This window comes from Centroberyx affinis, unplaced genomic scaffold, assembly GCF_046629955.1.
Source record: "Centroberyx affinis isolate AG114_WGS23_722 - 3 ecotype Tasmania unplaced genomic scaffold, CSIRO-AGI_Caff_v1 ptg001291l_1, whole genome shotgun sequence".
In the NCBI taxonomy this organism is placed as follows: domain Eukaryota; kingdom Metazoa; phylum Chordata; class Actinopteri; order Beryciformes; family Berycidae; genus Centroberyx; species Centroberyx affinis.
The window spans coordinates 186,697-204,605 of NW_027279797.1; the positions used below are offsets into that span (position 1 = coordinate 186,697).

The 17,909-nt window shown below is 42.4% G+C and overlaps 1 protein-coding gene across 1 annotated transcript in view; it reads left to right on the forward strand.

The window, feature by feature from the left end:
* Positions 1–17,909, forward strand: part of robo3 (roundabout, axon guidance receptor, homolog 3 (Drosophila)) — a 149,403-nt gene that overhangs the window by 97,042 nt on the left and 34,452 nt on the right. The window contains exons 3-7 of the mRNA XM_071525397.1: positions 1,649–1,806; positions 2,908–3,028; positions 4,800–4,938; positions 6,260–6,387; positions 16,595–16,719. Coding sequence (XP_071381498.1) covers positions 1,649–1,806; positions 2,908–3,028; positions 4,800–4,938; positions 6,260–6,387; positions 16,595–16,719 — 671 coding nt within the window. The remainder of the gene's footprint in view (positions 1–1,648; positions 1,807–2,907; positions 3,029–4,799; positions 4,939–6,259; positions 6,388–16,594; positions 16,720–17,909) is intronic.

Sequence of the window (17,909 nt, forward strand, 5' to 3'; positions counted from 1 at the left end):
ATTTTTTCCCAAGCAAGAATACTTGTCTGCCAATATTCTAAACAATGCATTTTAATGAAGTTTGTGCTTTGACAACGATCGAGGCGAAATACTTGACAGCTTTTTTAGCAGCTACGTTCAAAAGTCCGTGAAGTGCTGTCTGTGTAAATTAGGACGGCAGTTTCTGACATGACTTGCACTTTTTGAGGAAGAATAACTCTGATTTCTCTCTGCTCATCCTTATGACAGCCTCGACAGCCCTGCAGTTCTTTGCACACTAAGGAAAGCCGATTGAGGACATGAGGAGAATGCCAATATATTGATATTACTTATTGATATCGTCAATGAAACCACCATAATGTATGCAAATCAAGCACTCTATTCTCCACCATCAATTAATCATCCACCAACTCCTTGATGTCCAAATCTCACATTCACTCATAACTTCAAAGCGGACTTTGTGGAATCTTTGAGGGTAGAAAGTTGATAGCCCACATGTACTATTTTGAAAGAGATGCTACTCAGACTTTGGAAAGTTTCTCAGCAAATGCCCGGGAGAGATCGTGATGTTAAAGGGAATTTTGGGAGGGTCTATTTTTCAGATCAGTGAGGGTGGGAGGCTCTTTGGAGGACATTTGAGCCAGATAGGAATGCCTGGAGGTTAGACAGTCATCCATCTCATTGGTTTAGGTAACTAGCTCCCCTTTGTAAATCCCTGGAGTGGCTTAGGCCAGACTTCTAGCCTGCAGGCCAGCATGGTTTTGGCCTCTCTAGGTAGACTGGTGTATGTCAAGACATCATCCTAGACTACAAAAAGCCTACTCCACACCTGTAATCTGAGAGGTCACAGAGCTCGAGAGACTGAAATGGAAGAGAAAAAACAATGCCTTCAGGTATCAACCACAAGCTGTTGGCTACAGAGAGATGGATTTGGAAGGAGAGCGGGGGGGTGACTGACCGGAGACAAATCTCTCATGCATTATGAATAGACTGGCAGAAAGCAAAAGAGAAAGAGAGTCGTTTTCTGGAGTCCAAAATTCAAAATAGGCTTCCCACCATTAAGGTAGTTGGTTTATCTGAAATGTTTTGTTTGAATGGTGACTTGTTTTCTTGATCACATTTCCAAGTGAATTTATGCGTGTGCATTTGCCAGGGGAGTGTGTGTGGGCTGGACTGAATAATTCATCTGCTTTCTGTGTGTCAGATAGGAGAGCCTTCATTATTGATGAGCTGTGATGCCACACACAAGACACAGAGTCAATGTAGACCTTAGGGACGCACACACACACGCACACACACACACACACACACACACACACATTAGAATTGCCCTGTGAGGCTTTGTGTCATTAAATTCAGTCAAACAGTGAGAGATGATCCTGATTTTTGAGTTGCACCTGTTTTGCATTCATGCCATGTTTCGTATTGAAGGCTAAACACCAGTAGGAAGTCAGCAGGGCTACACTAATTATAAGAACTGTACAGTGTTCTTATAATTAGTGTAGCCCTGCTGACTTCCTACTGACTCTTACAAAGATGTATAATGGAGTGTATCAGGATTCTTGGATTCTAAGGTATGCATAGTCAGATAAAGGACAATGTCATCAGCAAAGAGGTTTATGCTTTGTCTTACGTCTTTCTCTTTCTCCTCCCTCCCTTTCTTATCCAGTTCTGAGAGACGACTTCCGTCAGACGCCTAGTGACGTGGTGGTGGCAGCAGGTGAGCCGGCTGTCATGGAGTGTATCCCCCCCAGAGGCCATCCTGAGCCCACCATCTCTTGGAAGAGAAACAACATCCGGGTCAATGACCGAGATGAGAGGATCACTGTAAGTTCATTACGTAGTTTCTGGAGACAAATGTCAGTGTCTTGAAACAAGGCGGAATACATGGATCACTCCACCAGTATCAATAAAATGACACTTGATTCTAATAAAGGTTGAAACAAGTTGGTTTATATTGGAAACAAGTGAAGCTCCTCCTCACTGCTGATTCTCTCACTTATTTCAAGGAAAGTTACATTGTGATGCTCAATTCTAGATTAAATGACTTGTTAAGATGGATATTTTTTGTAGTGAGGTGCAGTATTTTGATGCCCTCGTGCTCCATTGGCAGATGAAAGTGTGTGTGTGTGTGTGTGGGCAAATGATCAATCAGCCATTGCTAAAGTAATTTACAACTGATTAGGTTTGTGCATGATGGTGCATGCGGCTACTTTCTCTCCTTCATTTGTCAGGTGGCCTTCCATTCATTTTGTGACTGATCAATAATTAGTTTTGCCATTGACGGAATGGCAATTGAGTTTTGATTATTGACAAGAAGCCCCTGATTAAGAATCAATTCAATTCCATCATTGTCGATAATTGAAAAGCATTGTTGTGATGGAATTGCATTGATTGGCATTTGATTGAATTATTTAAAGGGTGTTCATCTCAATAAACCCCGCCTGCTAGAAATTCTCGGCCACACAAAACTTCACAAGATAATAGAATTAGTAATGACATTACCCATACATGCACACTTATATGGAAGCATGCATGTGTGCACACACACACGCACACACACACTAGAGTCTCAAATGATAAATCAGTGCAGCTGCTTATTACAAAATGAGCAGTGGAAAATGTTTCCACGGCGATGATCTGGAGCTAGACTCAGTGTCAAGCAGCATATGAAATAGTAGAGGAGCCATCCGTCATGAGAAAGAATGAGAAAGACGGAGTGGCTTCTGTCCTGACTAACGTGCCTGAATGTCGCATTTCCCACCTCTTCCCATTTATCTCCTTTCTTTCCCTCTCCTCCCTCACCTCATCTCTTCCTCCCCCTCCTTCCCTTTTGATCCATTTTCTTCTGTCCCTTTCTCCCTCCTCTGCTTTTCTGTCTCCTTCCCCTCTTCTCCTCCCTGCTTCCCCCACCTCCCGCATCTTCAGATCCGGGGAGGAAAGCTGATGATTTCCAACACCAGGAAGAGTGATGCTGGCATGTATGTGTGTGTTGGTACCAACATGGTGGGAGAGAAAGACAGCGACCCGGCTGAACTAGTGGTGTTTGGTGAGTTGTTTTCTTTCTTTTTTTTTCACTATAATGTGGTCATCTTTTGAATACTGTTTGGGGAACGGCACATAAGGGAATTACAGTAATCTGATTTCACAGTCATCAAATTACAAATCCTTTTGAAAACATGGTAATTGTTGAATTACACAAACACATGTTTGAGGGGGAAAATGCATTTAGATAGTGAGATTATAGGCACAAATATTACAGAAAATGTAAATAATATAATAATTGCATGGCTAACTTGTAATTTGACAATTGGAAGAAATTGTTCATTCACTTTCATATTCAATGGATTTCAGTTATATCTTGAAATAATGAATGTTGAGGTTGTAGATGATAATAAAGATTCAAATTACAGCATAAATTGTATAATTGGAATACATTGGAAAGATTCTATGAATGTTGGAGGCAAAGTAATCACAAAGTAAATGAGTTTTCATAATCCTGTGGATTTAGTTACTGATTACAAATTTATCCAGGTATGTAGTCATTTGGAATGGTTTTTAAAGTATCCTTCCCAAATTTCATGTGTATTCTGCTTTCTGTCTTTCTCCACGGTCTCTTTTGGTCTGCATTTGCTTTTATGTCTTTTGGGCTGCACTTTCTCTCCACGGCTAATGTTATCGCACTGCTAGATGAATGTTTCCCTCCTCGCTGCCCTTTCCTCTTTCTTGACCTTTGTCTCTTTCCCTCTCTCTGGGTCTCTTCTTCGCTCTCAGCAAAGCAGCAACATAATGGGTCTCAAAGCTTGTATTGATCCAAGGAAACAGACAGAACATTCATATTTCCTTTTCAGTCCCACCAAACACATTGTGGCGCATGAGTAGAGCTTGCTCCTTACACCTGAATCCAACAGGAACCGAATGGAGCCAATGTGTCAAATTCAGGCTGAATGTGACACTTAATTACTTGATTTATGGTTCCTGAAAAATGCATCGTCAGATTATTTTCTCTCTCTCTCTTTCTCTCTCTCTCTGTCTCTCAAGTTGATAGCCAATAATGCACATCTGCACTTATTTCTGTATGCGATATCCATTTATAAATCAGATTCCGATCATTGGAGGAGCTTACAATACATATTTGCATCCCTGGGCACATGCCTGTAGCCTATATTGATCCTCCCATTTGTACACTTCATAGCGTAAATAGAGAGCGACGCACAACGCAGTGGAGATCCTCTTTTCCGCACAAATTTCCAAACCATGTTCACCTCCCCTAACCCCTACTTCTCTTCTGTTATCTCTCCCTCCATCGTTCCCTTCTTTCTTTCACTCCCCTTCTTCTCTGTCTCTCTATAATTTAACGGTAACGTAACAGTGGCCAAATCTGGACACCTTTGGCCAAATCTGGACACACACTCTGTAATGCACTTTCCTGTCTTTTAGCATCGATTTGTCTAAGGGTTTCCCGCTGAAAAAGCAAGTGACATAAAATATTATGTCTTTTTTATTATGTCATGTTATGAGTATTTGAGAAGCTAAAGATGAGATTCCAACAAAAATTCTGTGATATGAGATTTCATGTCAAAGAATTTTTGTTGGAATTTGGCCATGGGTTTCTGGATGTGGCCACATGGTTCCGTCTCATGAAAGGTAATGTTTTCTTTCAAACTGGTGATACCGGAGGTGTTACAAAGTGCTGACAAATGTGAAAAGTTAAACTGCAATTTGGAAATAGGTTGCATCACAGGGGACTCTAATCTTCTCTCTCTCTCTCTCTGTCTCTCCCTCTCTCTCTCTCTCTCTCCCTCTCTCTCTGATTACAGAGCGGCCGGTGTTCACCAAACAGCCGGTGAACCAGGTGGTGCTGGCAGACGATACGGTGGACTTCTTCTGCGAGGTCCACGGAGACCCGACTCCCACCGTCCGCTGGCGGAGAGAGGAGGGAGAGTTGCCCCGGGGCAGGTAAGACAGACACCACACTCTATGCACTCTGCATGGCGCTTCAGCACTACCCGAGTATCACGATACTGAAGCCTTACGATCAGTGCTAAGGTGTAATTCAGCAACAGTAACAAGCAGTGCATCGAATTACAATTTCAGTAATATTACAGCTACCAATCAAAAAAAATACTAAATACAAAAAACTACATCCCACCCCAAGCTTCCAATTCATTTTCCTCATAATTAGTCAGCATTCTCCCAAACTAAGCTAGTTAAATGGTAAAAACAATTTGCCACTACTTCGATTTTAGCAAGTGAAAGTGTGACAAACACATTGGATATCAATACTGTTTGGTTTCCCTAATCATTCACAGGAGAGGAAACTGAGTTATCCTGATTTCTCAAGGTAGGAGAGGATGCTATTGACAGTTTTGGGGGTTTAACAGAAAAGTGATGAAAGTAAAGTAATGATATTACTTGATAATATATCATTACATATGTAAATGAGTAATGCATAATGAGTACTACATCACTTTATGCGTGACGAGTCCAACGCTGCTTACAATACTTCCAAGGATTCAAAGGATCACAGAGTAGTACAAGAACCAAAATGTATGGCCTATATGGGGCAGAAACCATCTGATAATCCAAATATTAAAGAACATAATGATAAACACACTTGTAGAACAGCTGTTTAGCTTGCCAGTTTGTGCCATTAGACTGCTTCTGTACCTCCTGTGCTACCAACAAGGGGTTGTCATCATTGTTTGGTGTGGTATCAGGATGCTACTTGATTACAGTCATGATAGCTGCCTGGGTGTAGTATTGAAGGGCAGAACTGTGGTCTTGTGAGAGGCATACTCTCCGTCTCTCTCTCTCTCTCTCTCTGGAGTTGATTGGATGAAACTTTAATGATCCCTGTGGGGAAATTGGGTAAAATGTTCCCTTGTTGTCAGCAGGATTCAAATCTGCGCAGGGAGACTCCAATGGATTTCTTGTCCACTGCCTAAAGCGCTACACGACAACTCACTCTCCCTCCACCAGTGTACATGGGCACATACAGTAGGCCCGTTTTATTAGTTAAGGGATCAGAGGCTTAACATTGTAGCTGGCTTGCAATTTAAAATATCTCGCTGTCTTTTCTTGCAAATCTCTCAATGTGTAGACAAAAATCAATGAGATTTAATCAAACCTATATATCGCCGCTGTCAGGTGAAAACCCCATATTGCCAAAATGTCAGCTTTTCAAGAAAAACAGCCTTGATTTTAGCTAATCCTTCAGTTGGAGTTATACAGTGATATATAGTATTTAGAGCTAATTCCCGGCTGTTAATCTTTCCAGATTTGAGATCCGCAGTGACAACAGCCTCCGTCTGACCCAGGTGAGGGCCGAGGACGAGGGCACTTACACCTGCGTGTCGGAGAACAGCGTGGGCAAAGCCGAGGCCTCCGGTACTCTGCAGGTTCATGGTAAGACATGGGATATACACAACACAAACACACACACATGCATCAGAGATTTATGGCTTAATTTCCGTTTGCTTTCCAAGCAGTTAAAATTCCAGGCAGATCTATTGACAACGCCGCTTGGCTGTACAGTCATACTGTAGGTGTCATAATCTCGCGTTGATTATTTATGCAAACAAATTGTTATAACGAATACAAGTAACATGAAAAGGAAATATGTAGTCAAGGAAATAAATCTTTGAAGTAGCCTAAGTAGGCTATGATGTGAGATTTGCACACTGCCAAAAATATCCATCCTCGCAACTCGTTTAATCTTATCTTTTGTGAAACAAGTGAAGAAAATATGCCGGAGGGCTAAGATAATTTCACTTGTTTCCAATGAGGAACAACTCGTTTCAAGAATTTTCTAAAGTGTCATTTTGTTGCGCTTTATTCTGCCTTGTTTCAGGATATAGAAATATCCTGAAAGTGAAACTGCAGTGGAAACAATGGGATTATCTCACCACTGGCAAAATTTTTCACTTGTTTTCTAACACTACATACTGTATATATATGAGGAAATTACTTGTACAGATGGACATTTTTGCAGCGCAGAGCATTACATTACATCTTTGGAAAAAAGCTCACGTCTCACCTGCCTACATGCCGTCTCCTTTAATTTTGTTCCTCGTCTTGGATAAGATTTGATTGCTCTTGGGCAAGATTTACCATCAAGTTAATTTCCTAATGAGGCTGCTTAGTTCTGTGTGCTGCAGGAGTAGAGGACAAAGACGTCAATATGTCTACTGCAAATGGAAACTCAGACCTGCAAGAGCCAGCCAAAGACGTGACTCTTATTATTTTAAAATACTCTAACATATCCAAAATATATTTCCCAGCCCCAAAATGTACCAGATACCATTAATGTGAACTTACATGCATCTCCATAAAGACATGGACAGGCAGATATTTTGGCTAGTTAAAACTCTCCCCATGCTGTGCTACTGGTAATATACTGTTGACTGAGACTATAAAGGAGGGAAAAAAAAAACTGAAAAATGGATTTGAAGTTCCTTTCAAGCCCAGACTCGCCGTCCCTCTGAGAGAGAGCCAAGATCAAAAAGCATTGAAATTGCATTAGAATTAAGTCAGTCCCTTGAAGAGAGGCACTTGGATAAGAAAGCTGTCATTTTTGATGATAAAATGGAATATTTAGGGTTTTGCTCAGTAACAATTGATTCTGCGAGCGGGTCTTACAGGCTGTACTTAGACATTTCTGACTTGAAGAGCAATAGCCGTATACATGTAATAGCCATATGCATATGTTGTGTCAATGCACGTATGCCCACATAATGTCCAAATGCATGCACTGCCAGTCACACTCTCGCTCCCATACAAACACTCACATTGGAATATGTATTTGTGAAAAAGTGCACACACATATGGACATACACACACACACACATACACATACAGTTGACTAATAGGATCTCACAGCAAAATGAGGAGCTTATTCCTAGTGGCAGCTGCTGGGAAGATGACGGTTCGGTGTGGGTTGGTGTTTGCAGCTGCAATATTAATAGGGATAACACACACACACACACACACACACACACACACATACTGAGATCACCAGGGGCTATGTTATTTAAGCACATCTCTCTCCCAATCAGAACCCCAAACTCTTCTCTTCCCCTTGATTTCCACATTCACTGCATCATTCAGTCTAGCTATTCCTTCCACTCCATTTAAGAAGCAAGCCATTTCAATCCAGTCCCTTTCAGGTAATTCACACAGGTTTTAATTTCAGTGGTATGAGTATTGTTGTAACACTTCATCTGATATCGCCATTATCATCAAGAGCCATTGGTTGCATTGCATTCATGACAAATCAAGTCTCTTCCTCATCATCTCATTCTCATTCATCTTTCTTTTCTTTTCTTTTCCACCCCTTTTCTGCATCACTCCATCCCAGCGGGTCCATCCAGTAAGTAATCCATTTCATCTCATCTTTGCATGGTGTGTGTGTGAGAGAGAGAGAGGGGGAGAGGGAGAGAGGGAGAGATAGCTTTCAATTGATCTGATCTGATTTCAAGCAATCATGATATAGACTTTCGGGTTGCCATGTTGGACGCATAACCCCCACCACCGCTACTGCTTTTCTCCTGATTGGCATCTGCGTGAATTGGGAGGAAAGTCAATAAGTATTTAAGTACCTCGGGAAACGCCTTTGATTTTCCACTACTGCAACCCAGTCGTGATTTAGCTCATCGAGGAAGAGCTCCTATAAATCGCAATAATCTTAGATTTAGTATACACAAACTCTTGGATACGTAAAGCATTAAGACTGCCATGCACTGAGGAACAACGACAGATTAAACGCAGTACAACCCTCATGCTGTAAAACGAGTTACAAGAACATAATAGTCACACAATCATTTGCTGATTTACCACTAATGCTGTGGCAATTGAATTTACTACCAAGGAAAAAAAAACACTTACACTCTCATAAACTACCTTTTTTTTTTTTTGTTTTCCTCCTGCTCGGCTGACAAAGAACAGCTTACTTTGGAAGCTGTCATCATCCAACACCAGGTCACTCTGGCGTTAGATCATCTCGCCACATATTGACTGACCTTATGTGTCAAAATCCGGGAAAAAAAAAAAAAAAGCTATGATTGAAAGAACAACATTAGATCCTTTTTCTGTCTCTCGTAAAACAGAAAAATACCAAAAGCTACGAAAATAGCCCGCTTACCGTGGAAGTGAAAATATTGCTCTGTTTCTTCAGCGCCGTGTATTACAGCGTATGAGCTTTTTCATTGGCATTCTTGGAAGGGAAACATGTAATTGAGGAAAGGAGTAGCAATTTCGTACAGGTGTCTGGGGAATAGACTGTCAGAGTGTTTTCTTTTTCCCAATGTCACACCAACAAAAAAATGGAATAAAGAGAGGGGAGGGAGTATAAATGATGGGTTTCAGGGGAACAATTTAGGTAAGCCAACGAACCAGGATAGAACAGAGAAGCTTGAGTTCATATGTGGTGTGTGTGTGTGTGTGTGAGGAGAGCCTAAGTGTTTCCTTTGTGTTTATCTATGGGTCATGACTCGCACACTGTACATTTCTATCTTTAAAAGGGGCTTGTTGGTGTTTCTGAAGGAGGACAAGAGCATCATCATAACATTTCCTACCCTGCTTCGCTCAATTAGCATATGCATAGGCGGGGGACAATAGGGAGAGATGAAATAAGCTGTGACACACATCAACAAAGGGCATCTATATATTTTAAGCCCCCTTAGAGACAGTTGAGTACAGCGGAGGATGGAGAGACAGAGGCTGAGAGTGAGTAAGGCAGAGGGAAAAGATCACAGCTTGCTCGGTTCGGTTCTATTTTTTGTCGGGTGAATTTGCAAGTAGTTCACAAGATGTGTGAGTAGGCCAACCACTCAATGCTCCCCACTGCAAAAAACAGTCCATCTATCTAGTATTGAGTCTTAAAATCCTTTTTTTTCCCCCTCAAAACAAGTCTGCTAATGAGGCGAGATAAAGCTTCCAATGCTGTTTGACCTGTTCCAAGAATGTTCTTCCATCAGATGCCAGTATTTGAAAAATGGCAGATTGCTCCACTGGAAACAGAAATGTATCTCATCTTGTCAGATTTGACTTTCTTTAAGAAAAGCATGGTTTGTAGAGTCAGCGCTAGACTAAATGACTTGTTAAGATGGATGCTTTTTGCTGTGCAATCACTGGGAAATGGCCATCAATTATGGGATCGGTAGGTGTGAAGTGGCCAATCGCCGGAATCAATGGGCGGGTTTGTTGGGAAATCTTTCATGGCATGCGACAAAAATTTGTTCAACTGCCCCAAATGAATCTGCCAAACCCCCTGTTTCTGGAGTACAAACCCCCCCAAGGGAATGGGGGAGCAAGGACGAAGAAAGAAAGGGAAAGAAGAAGAGGGAAAATGGCAGGGAAGGAGGGAAGGAGAAACGCACTTTCTCAATGAAGGTTTAGAATTTTCTTGTTTACTGGCATTTTGCTTCACATATGTACAGATGAGCTGGAGGGTGACCTGTGTAAAGGCCAAGCCCAACTTAAATATCAGTTTGAATCCAGACACAATGTTATTGACAACTCTTTCCTCTGTCCTTTGTTGCTCTGCAAAGCACTTGGAAAACTCTTATGAAACAATGAATGCATTTTAAATACAATTTATACCTCACTTACCCTATTACTATCTCCGTCTGTATGATTATACTACTCTAAATGTGACATTTCCAAGCCCTCAGTAAGAAGAGTTAAGTTCATCAATAAGATTGTTAGACCTTGGTGTCTGGCTTCAGCATTAAAAAGGCAAAGAACTGCAGGACTGCATCTACAGCTCCTTGTAGGCCTGTCTGTTTAAAGCTATAGCAGGCCTTCAATTCATGTATTGATGTTGGCTGCATAGGCTGTAGTTTTGGAAACAAACGTCTCACTCCAAATTAAATAAAAGCACCACTGAATTATGGTCTAGCGGTGATGCATTACGCCTAGGAAATAACCACCTCTTCAATCATCGTTTCAACATGGAAACAGCTACAGGAAAAACAAAAAGTGTGTGTGTGTGTGTGTGTGTGTGTGTGTGGGGAGGGTGTTACATTTAGGGATGAAGCAGATTAGATTCCCCCGGTGAAGGCTCATGCAACAGCAGCAGCGTGAGAGTGTGTTTACTCGAGCGTACACATGTGAAACGTGCTGTCTGCATCCGCGTGGGACGGTGACAGCTGCCTGTCACGTCCCGGCCCCTCAGGAGCTCCTGCTGGGAGGGCGTGTGTGTGTGTGTGTGTGTGTGCGTGTGTGTGTGTGTGTGTGTGAGAGAGAGAGAGTGGATGAGAGTGGGTGGGGTAGGAGAGGATCACCCCGTGTGTGATAGCTTGAGTATGTCGATGGAAGTCAGCAAGTCAGCTTGTGTGTGTGTGTGTGTGTGTGTGTGTGTGTGTGGTTAAGATGCTTTTGTTGTAAGCACTTTGTCTGCCTCTGCGATGTGATTGAACGGCATGCTGTGTTCGTACAACAGCAAGTGGAACAAATCTCACTCTGATCTGTCTTAGTGGGAGCACAGTATGTGGTAGGCCAAGCCGGTCAAAATGGAGCATGCGCGCACACACACACACACACACACACACATACACACACACACACACACACACACACGATTGTCTGTATTTTACTTAGTCTGAGGACCTTCCATTGACTATGTTCATTCCTTAACCCCTAAAACTAAACTCCACTCTCCCCACCCCAAAGCTAATCTTAATTCTAAACATAACCTTAATGTTAACCCTTTCCTTAACCAAAATATAATAAATCATAACCCTAATTCTAATCTTAACCCTAAACCCAAGTCCTAACCCTAAAAAACCCCTTTTAAAGAAGTAAACACTGAAAATGTTCTCACTTTAGAGGATTTTTCTCACCTTTCTGTCCTTAGGAGAACAGTTGGTCGTCATCATCACACATACACACACACACACACACTGAAACATTCAAAGAGTGAGAGTACTTCACTTCACACTCTGACCAGACCGCCTCTCAAATCTTATCGCAAAAGCTGTGGAAATATAACCTGCGAGTCCTTGTCTATTTTTGCCTTTCTCTTGGCATGTTAGCCTTGTGTGTGTGTTCTCCAGCTCTCGCAATATCTGTAATATATATATAAAAAAAAAAACCTCTCCAGGCTCCTTTGAATTCCTAACTCAAGTGTTTCTTTCATTCTTTATTTAGATGTTCCCAAACTTGCCAGCTTGACTTGGCCTCCTGCAGTTATCAGTTCATGTGCCATCAGCTGTCTAGACCCGGCGATATATATCTCATATAACTGGGAAATGAACGTGCCGTCACTTTTGATCGCTGCCGATGTTTCCGATCTTTCTGATTCGGGGAGAAAATTGTTTCACTTTAAACAGTTGCTAAACTTTAAACAACAAAAGCTGTCACACCTAACAGCCCCGCAGCTCAGAAAGCTAAATTACGAGACATGTGCTGTGCAAATAGCTTCCGTGACACGCTGGCTTTGTTTGCTGATTTTGTTATGTATATTTCAGCTGCTCTGTTACAATCCATCACCCCGTTTTCATCCCATGTGAGGATGCTAATGTTTCTCTGTGCCCTAAATCTAAAGCTCAGTGTCGCGCCGAGTGCACCCATTATCGCTAATTATTTATTACAGCCTCAGGCAATGTGCCGGCTTGCCTCCTCAAATCAAACATTGTTATTCTCCAGACGGGGCTGTGCAGAGAACCAAAAACGGCATTTTTAATAGACTGAATAATCCTAACTGTCACCGGATTTGGGTCAATGTCATGACATTATGTCAGGTGCTAGGGGAACATGTTCAGGTGTTGACAAGTTTTTCCTCATATGGCCTGCTTAGCCTGGTGTCGTGATGGGGCGTGTTTGTGTGTGTGGCTTCATCATATCTCTATGTGCACAAGCCTGGAGTTGCATTATATAAGATGTGGGTATTACGCCGCATTGCCTAAATATTTCAGGCCTTGCATCAGCTTTGACAGGAACCTTGTCCTTGAGGTAGCTGGGGAATAAAAGCAGGGGCTCGGAGCCGCTTCGGCCTGTCTTCGGCCCCGTGGTTCCAATTCAAAACACTGGGCGTGTGTTTGGGGTTTGACCTTTGGGGTCAGCGGGTGGCTGCCTGTTTGATCCCGGGACATGACCCCGCCGACCCCTGCCAAGGGCCCCTTAGCTGTGATTTATCCCGCTGTTGACGTGTGGATCCCACCCCGCTGTGCAGAGGGGCCCATGCTGGAAGCGGTCTTTAGGATAGGAAAGGGCAGGGTAATTCCCAAGATAGGGGATGAAATGCGAATGCAGGGCATGAAATTAAGCTCAGCCGCTCACACGAGGCGAGTGATTTTTTTGGGGGGGTGGGCGAGTCCAGAAAAGGCGAGTGAGATCGGGCAGCAGATTCTCAATCTATACCAACTTTTAGATAAGGTGTCAGAGAAATGTCAGTGCTTCTCAGTCAGTTGCCTGGATTCTGTTTCTGTGTTGCCAACCTGCCGAATTCTCCACTAGGTTTAGCAACTTTTCAGACTCCCTGGCGACTTTATTTCTTAAAAGCAATTAGTGACAAACCTGGCATTTTTTTCACTCCCAAAGCATTTGGTGACAAATGGGTACGGCTGATGCCAGTGCACATACATTTGCACTACTTGCTTATCTCATCCAAAGAGGTCTGATCACAGTGCTTCCATCACTGCGTGATGCACAGCCCCCTGAGTCTGGGGCTGGAGACACTTGAATAAAATGTGTAATAATACAAAAGAATAAGGATGATATTTTCCAAAATTCTTGTATGCATTTCATTTTAATGCATGATTTGCCTTGTTAAATTTGGATGCTACATTACTTATACTGAGCTAGTAATAAAATATTAAATATACAAAAAACACAAACATGCATACATATAATAAAGTATGATCTACATTGTTAAAATTGAATATTACATTTAATATTGCATATAACATTATCTATACTAGGCTAGTAATAATTTGTCCAGGCTAGTGGAAATTTAACTCTCCCTTCTTTTTGGACTTAACCACCAACCTGTTTATTTTTTTTTCTAATCTTTTTTTCCCCCATTATTTAAGCACAGACTCAAACTCTAACTCTCGGAACAAAGCTTGATAAGAAAGAGAAATTGGCCTCCTCTAACTAACTAACGCCAGCAAGCATTTCGCAAAGCGTAATTGCTTTGGCTTGATAAATTGAAGCAAAGTTGCATTGCGTTTGAAGCCTGGCGGCTTGATGAATTGAAAGGAAATGAGGCCGGAGTTAAAGAGGCAACATCTGTGATTCACATTAACACACCGTGTCATGGTCCTGTCTGTCTTTTTCCCCCCTTCTTCCTCTATCACTCTCACCCATCTCTTCTCTCTCTCACTCACTCAACTTTATCTTCATGACTCAGGTCTAGCGTTTCTCTATTTCTTCTCACCTTTCTACTCAGTACAAAGGTTCTCCTCCCTCCTTGCTTTCTCTGTCTCTCTGTCTGTCTCTCAACGCTAATTGAGACTGAAAATGAAAGAGAGGCAGGAGATCAGGTGGGAAGATGAGAAATCAATTAGGGCTGGTGGAGGGCATCATTATGCATTCACACCCCCCCTGTGGAGGAAGGCCCAGTCGCTTGCTACAGAATCAATAGCAATCAAAGAGGTGTGTGCGTGTGCGTGCGTGTGCGTGTGTGTGTGTGCGTCTGCGTAACAACAGAGAGAAACTGAGGAGGCCAACCATTTACTTGTGACCCCCTTCCCTCCTACCCTCCATCTCTATTCAAAGAGTCGGATTAGCCCGGTGCTCAGGGTCAAAAAGGTGACCCACAAACCTGGATTTAGGCTCCTGTGGGCTCTGGGCTTGTTGATAGGCCACACCACAATTTATGAGATGGATTAGCCTGGCCTAGCGTAACCGATAAGCATCTATAGGATGCTTCATCAATCAAAGTCAAAGAAATCAAGGTTACGGAGAATCCACTTTGTAGCTCCATGCTGATAGATATAAACAGAGTGGGGCGAGGATACAGGTAGGGGTTTTCACCTTCACCAGCAGTGTTAATCCCACTATCCATCATCAGTCTATCATCACTTATCTTGAGTTTCACTGAAGTGTTATGTTTCAGTTGTTAGACAACGGCACAGCCATAAAAAACAGACTTTATTCACGGTTACAAAATGCTAACAGGCCAGGAATTATGTTGCATAGTTGTGACGTCAAAAAAAGGTAAAATGATAGCTAACAAGCTAATATTAGCACTTTTGAAAATGCCAAAGAGTTGCTGTGCACCTTTCTGCATCACAAATACACAAAACTCTCCAGAACAGGAGAATATAATGCTTACGTCACAACATGCAATCAAGCACTTGTTAGCTAGTTAGATTAGCCAGTTAGCATTTTAGTGTGCGGGTCAATGCTCATGCATTCACAAAAATACTAACAAAATATATGACAAAAGATAAGCTAAAAATATCATAGTTATTGTTAGAGTACAGGAAACGTTACAGCTGCAGTAGGAAAGGACAGAACATGTCAGCATTAGCATTAGAGCTAATGGGGAGTCTCCTTTGGTTTCTAGTCTTCCTTCTGGTTGCTTTAGGGGGGTTTAGGGAGATGCTATACTAATTTTGAGGTGTAAGCTTTCTTTACTGCTTTAACGTTAGCTTGTTAGCTATCATTTCTTTACTGCTTTTGGTTCCTTTGGCTGTTTCTGGAGCATACCAGAGAAATTTCCTGGGCCCTCATCCCAGGGAATCTGTCATTTGTTTTGAAGTGAATCATCAGTGATGATGATTTGCCACCATGAGAATCATATTTTCTAACTAAGCGTACACAGCCATGACCCACAATGTGTGTCTCTGGCTCATGAATGCTGCCGTAATGCTTGCTATTCTGTTAAAGCTCTGTGTTACTTTAGGGATTTATTTCACTCAGCAGCCAGAAAGCACCTGGGATACTGAATGACTGAACACATTTTAAGATTTTATTAAATATTTAACCCATTTAGAAGGACATTGTATTACACTTAAATTATTACATTATATGACATTTATTACTTTATCAGCTGTCTCAGCTCTTGCCTTACATTTCCCTCAATTAACTATATTAACTATGTTCATTGAGGAATGTTAATTGACTATGTTAAGAGGAAAAAATGCTCTTGCTTTATGTTTCTCTTAATTAACTATGTCCAAATATTCAAATTCATGCTTCCATTTAAGGTTTCTCCCACTTGTGGCCTTTACTGTAAAGCAGCAGCAGCCGCCGTTAATCCTTTAAGCTTTATGTGTTCAGACAGTCAAAATAACACTGATACGTTATGGTCTGTAGGAGAGAGTAAGCAGCTCAGCTAAACCAAACCTAAATTATGTAAATGTTTGGAACTGGCAAACCGTTGACTGCAGACATGTGCATTGGTCTTATGCAGGTGTGTGTGTGTGTGTGTGTGTGTGTGAGTCAGCAGTGATTTGCTGCTATCATCTCACTCATGCCCTGTCACTGCTTAATGCGTTCAGTGTCACTGCTGGCACATTCACACTGTATTAAGCTTACTCAACACTCACACACACCCACACACACACACAGCAAACAGAAGGACATCATTTCTGAGTGTGCCTTTCTTACCTTTTCTACACATTTTCAACGCCTTCACTCTGTGTGTTTTTTTTCTGCGTTGCAGTGCCCCCGCAGATCGTGGTTCGGCCACGGGACCAGATCACAGCGCCGGGTCGCACCGTAACCTTCCTCTGCGGCACCAAGGGAAACCCGCCGCCAGCTGTCTTCTGGCAGAAAGAAGGCAGCCAGGTAAGAAGCGCTTCCTGTGACATGTATTAAAGTCAGCACGGCTCTGAAATGCCTTGGGTTTCATACAGAACGACAGTGCCTCTGCCCTCGTGGGCGTCCGTCAGGATCTCGTTGTCAATTTGTATTAGATAGCAGGCGTATTGGAGCGTAGTGCTTGTGTGGCAGGGAGGCCTGGTGGTTAACTGGGTTCCCACTGGTCATGGGATTTCTGCAATATCATGGAAATCTGAGTTGTGTTCCACACAGAGGGAGGTCAGGGAATTTGATAAATCCTCTGGGGAAGTCGGGGACGATCGTGGAATTTTACAAATGGGTCACAGGAATATAAAGAATGTATTTTCCAGCTTGTTTCACACCTTCATCACATTATAGATGGTGGTTTTCAGCTAGTTTTATCCACAGCGTGTTCAGCTGTAGTGGAAACCAGACTGTTTTTCCCTTTACAGCTGAAAAACAAACATGAACAAACCAAGGAGGGAGTAACACTTTCAGGTCATGGAAGCGCTCTGATAGTGGAAAAAGTCATGGCGTTTTTACATCAGGGCCACAGTGGGGCCCCTGAGTTAAGGAGGCTGCCTTCAACTGGGTGACCCGGGTTCAAGGCCCCATGTTGGCAAACATGTGGCCCACTGATGCATCTTTGAGCAAGACACCGAATCCCTACCGGCTCCAGGTCTACTGCTCTGTAGCTGAACCTGACCTCTAACCTCCCTGTGGAGGGGGGCGGCGAGAGAAAAGAGGACTTCCCTCCTGAAATCCATAAAGTAGCTCATTATTAATCGTGTTGCAGGCTCTGTGTTTACTTTCGTATTGGATTGCACTCAGCCAGCACCTGAGATACAAGGGTTCACCGTCTCTCTTCAATTATTAACATAAACCTCATGTATTTTTAACAGCTTTCCCCTCAAAGATATTCCTTATTAGTGTTGAGAAACCTTACTCTTACATTGAATTTGTTATAATATCACTCAATGCTACTTTCAGCCTTTCTGTAAGTTCCTATATATGTTATTTGGAAGAAGCCTGCATCTCTTCTAGCTGTCAAATTCCTGACTCGGTTAGCATTAGTGTAGCAAGTTGTTGCTGTCATACTCTGCTTTATCGCTGTGTAGCTTAGTGCCAGGGTGAGTCACAGACACATACACACACACACACACACACACCTCATACATTTTCCCATCATCCACACA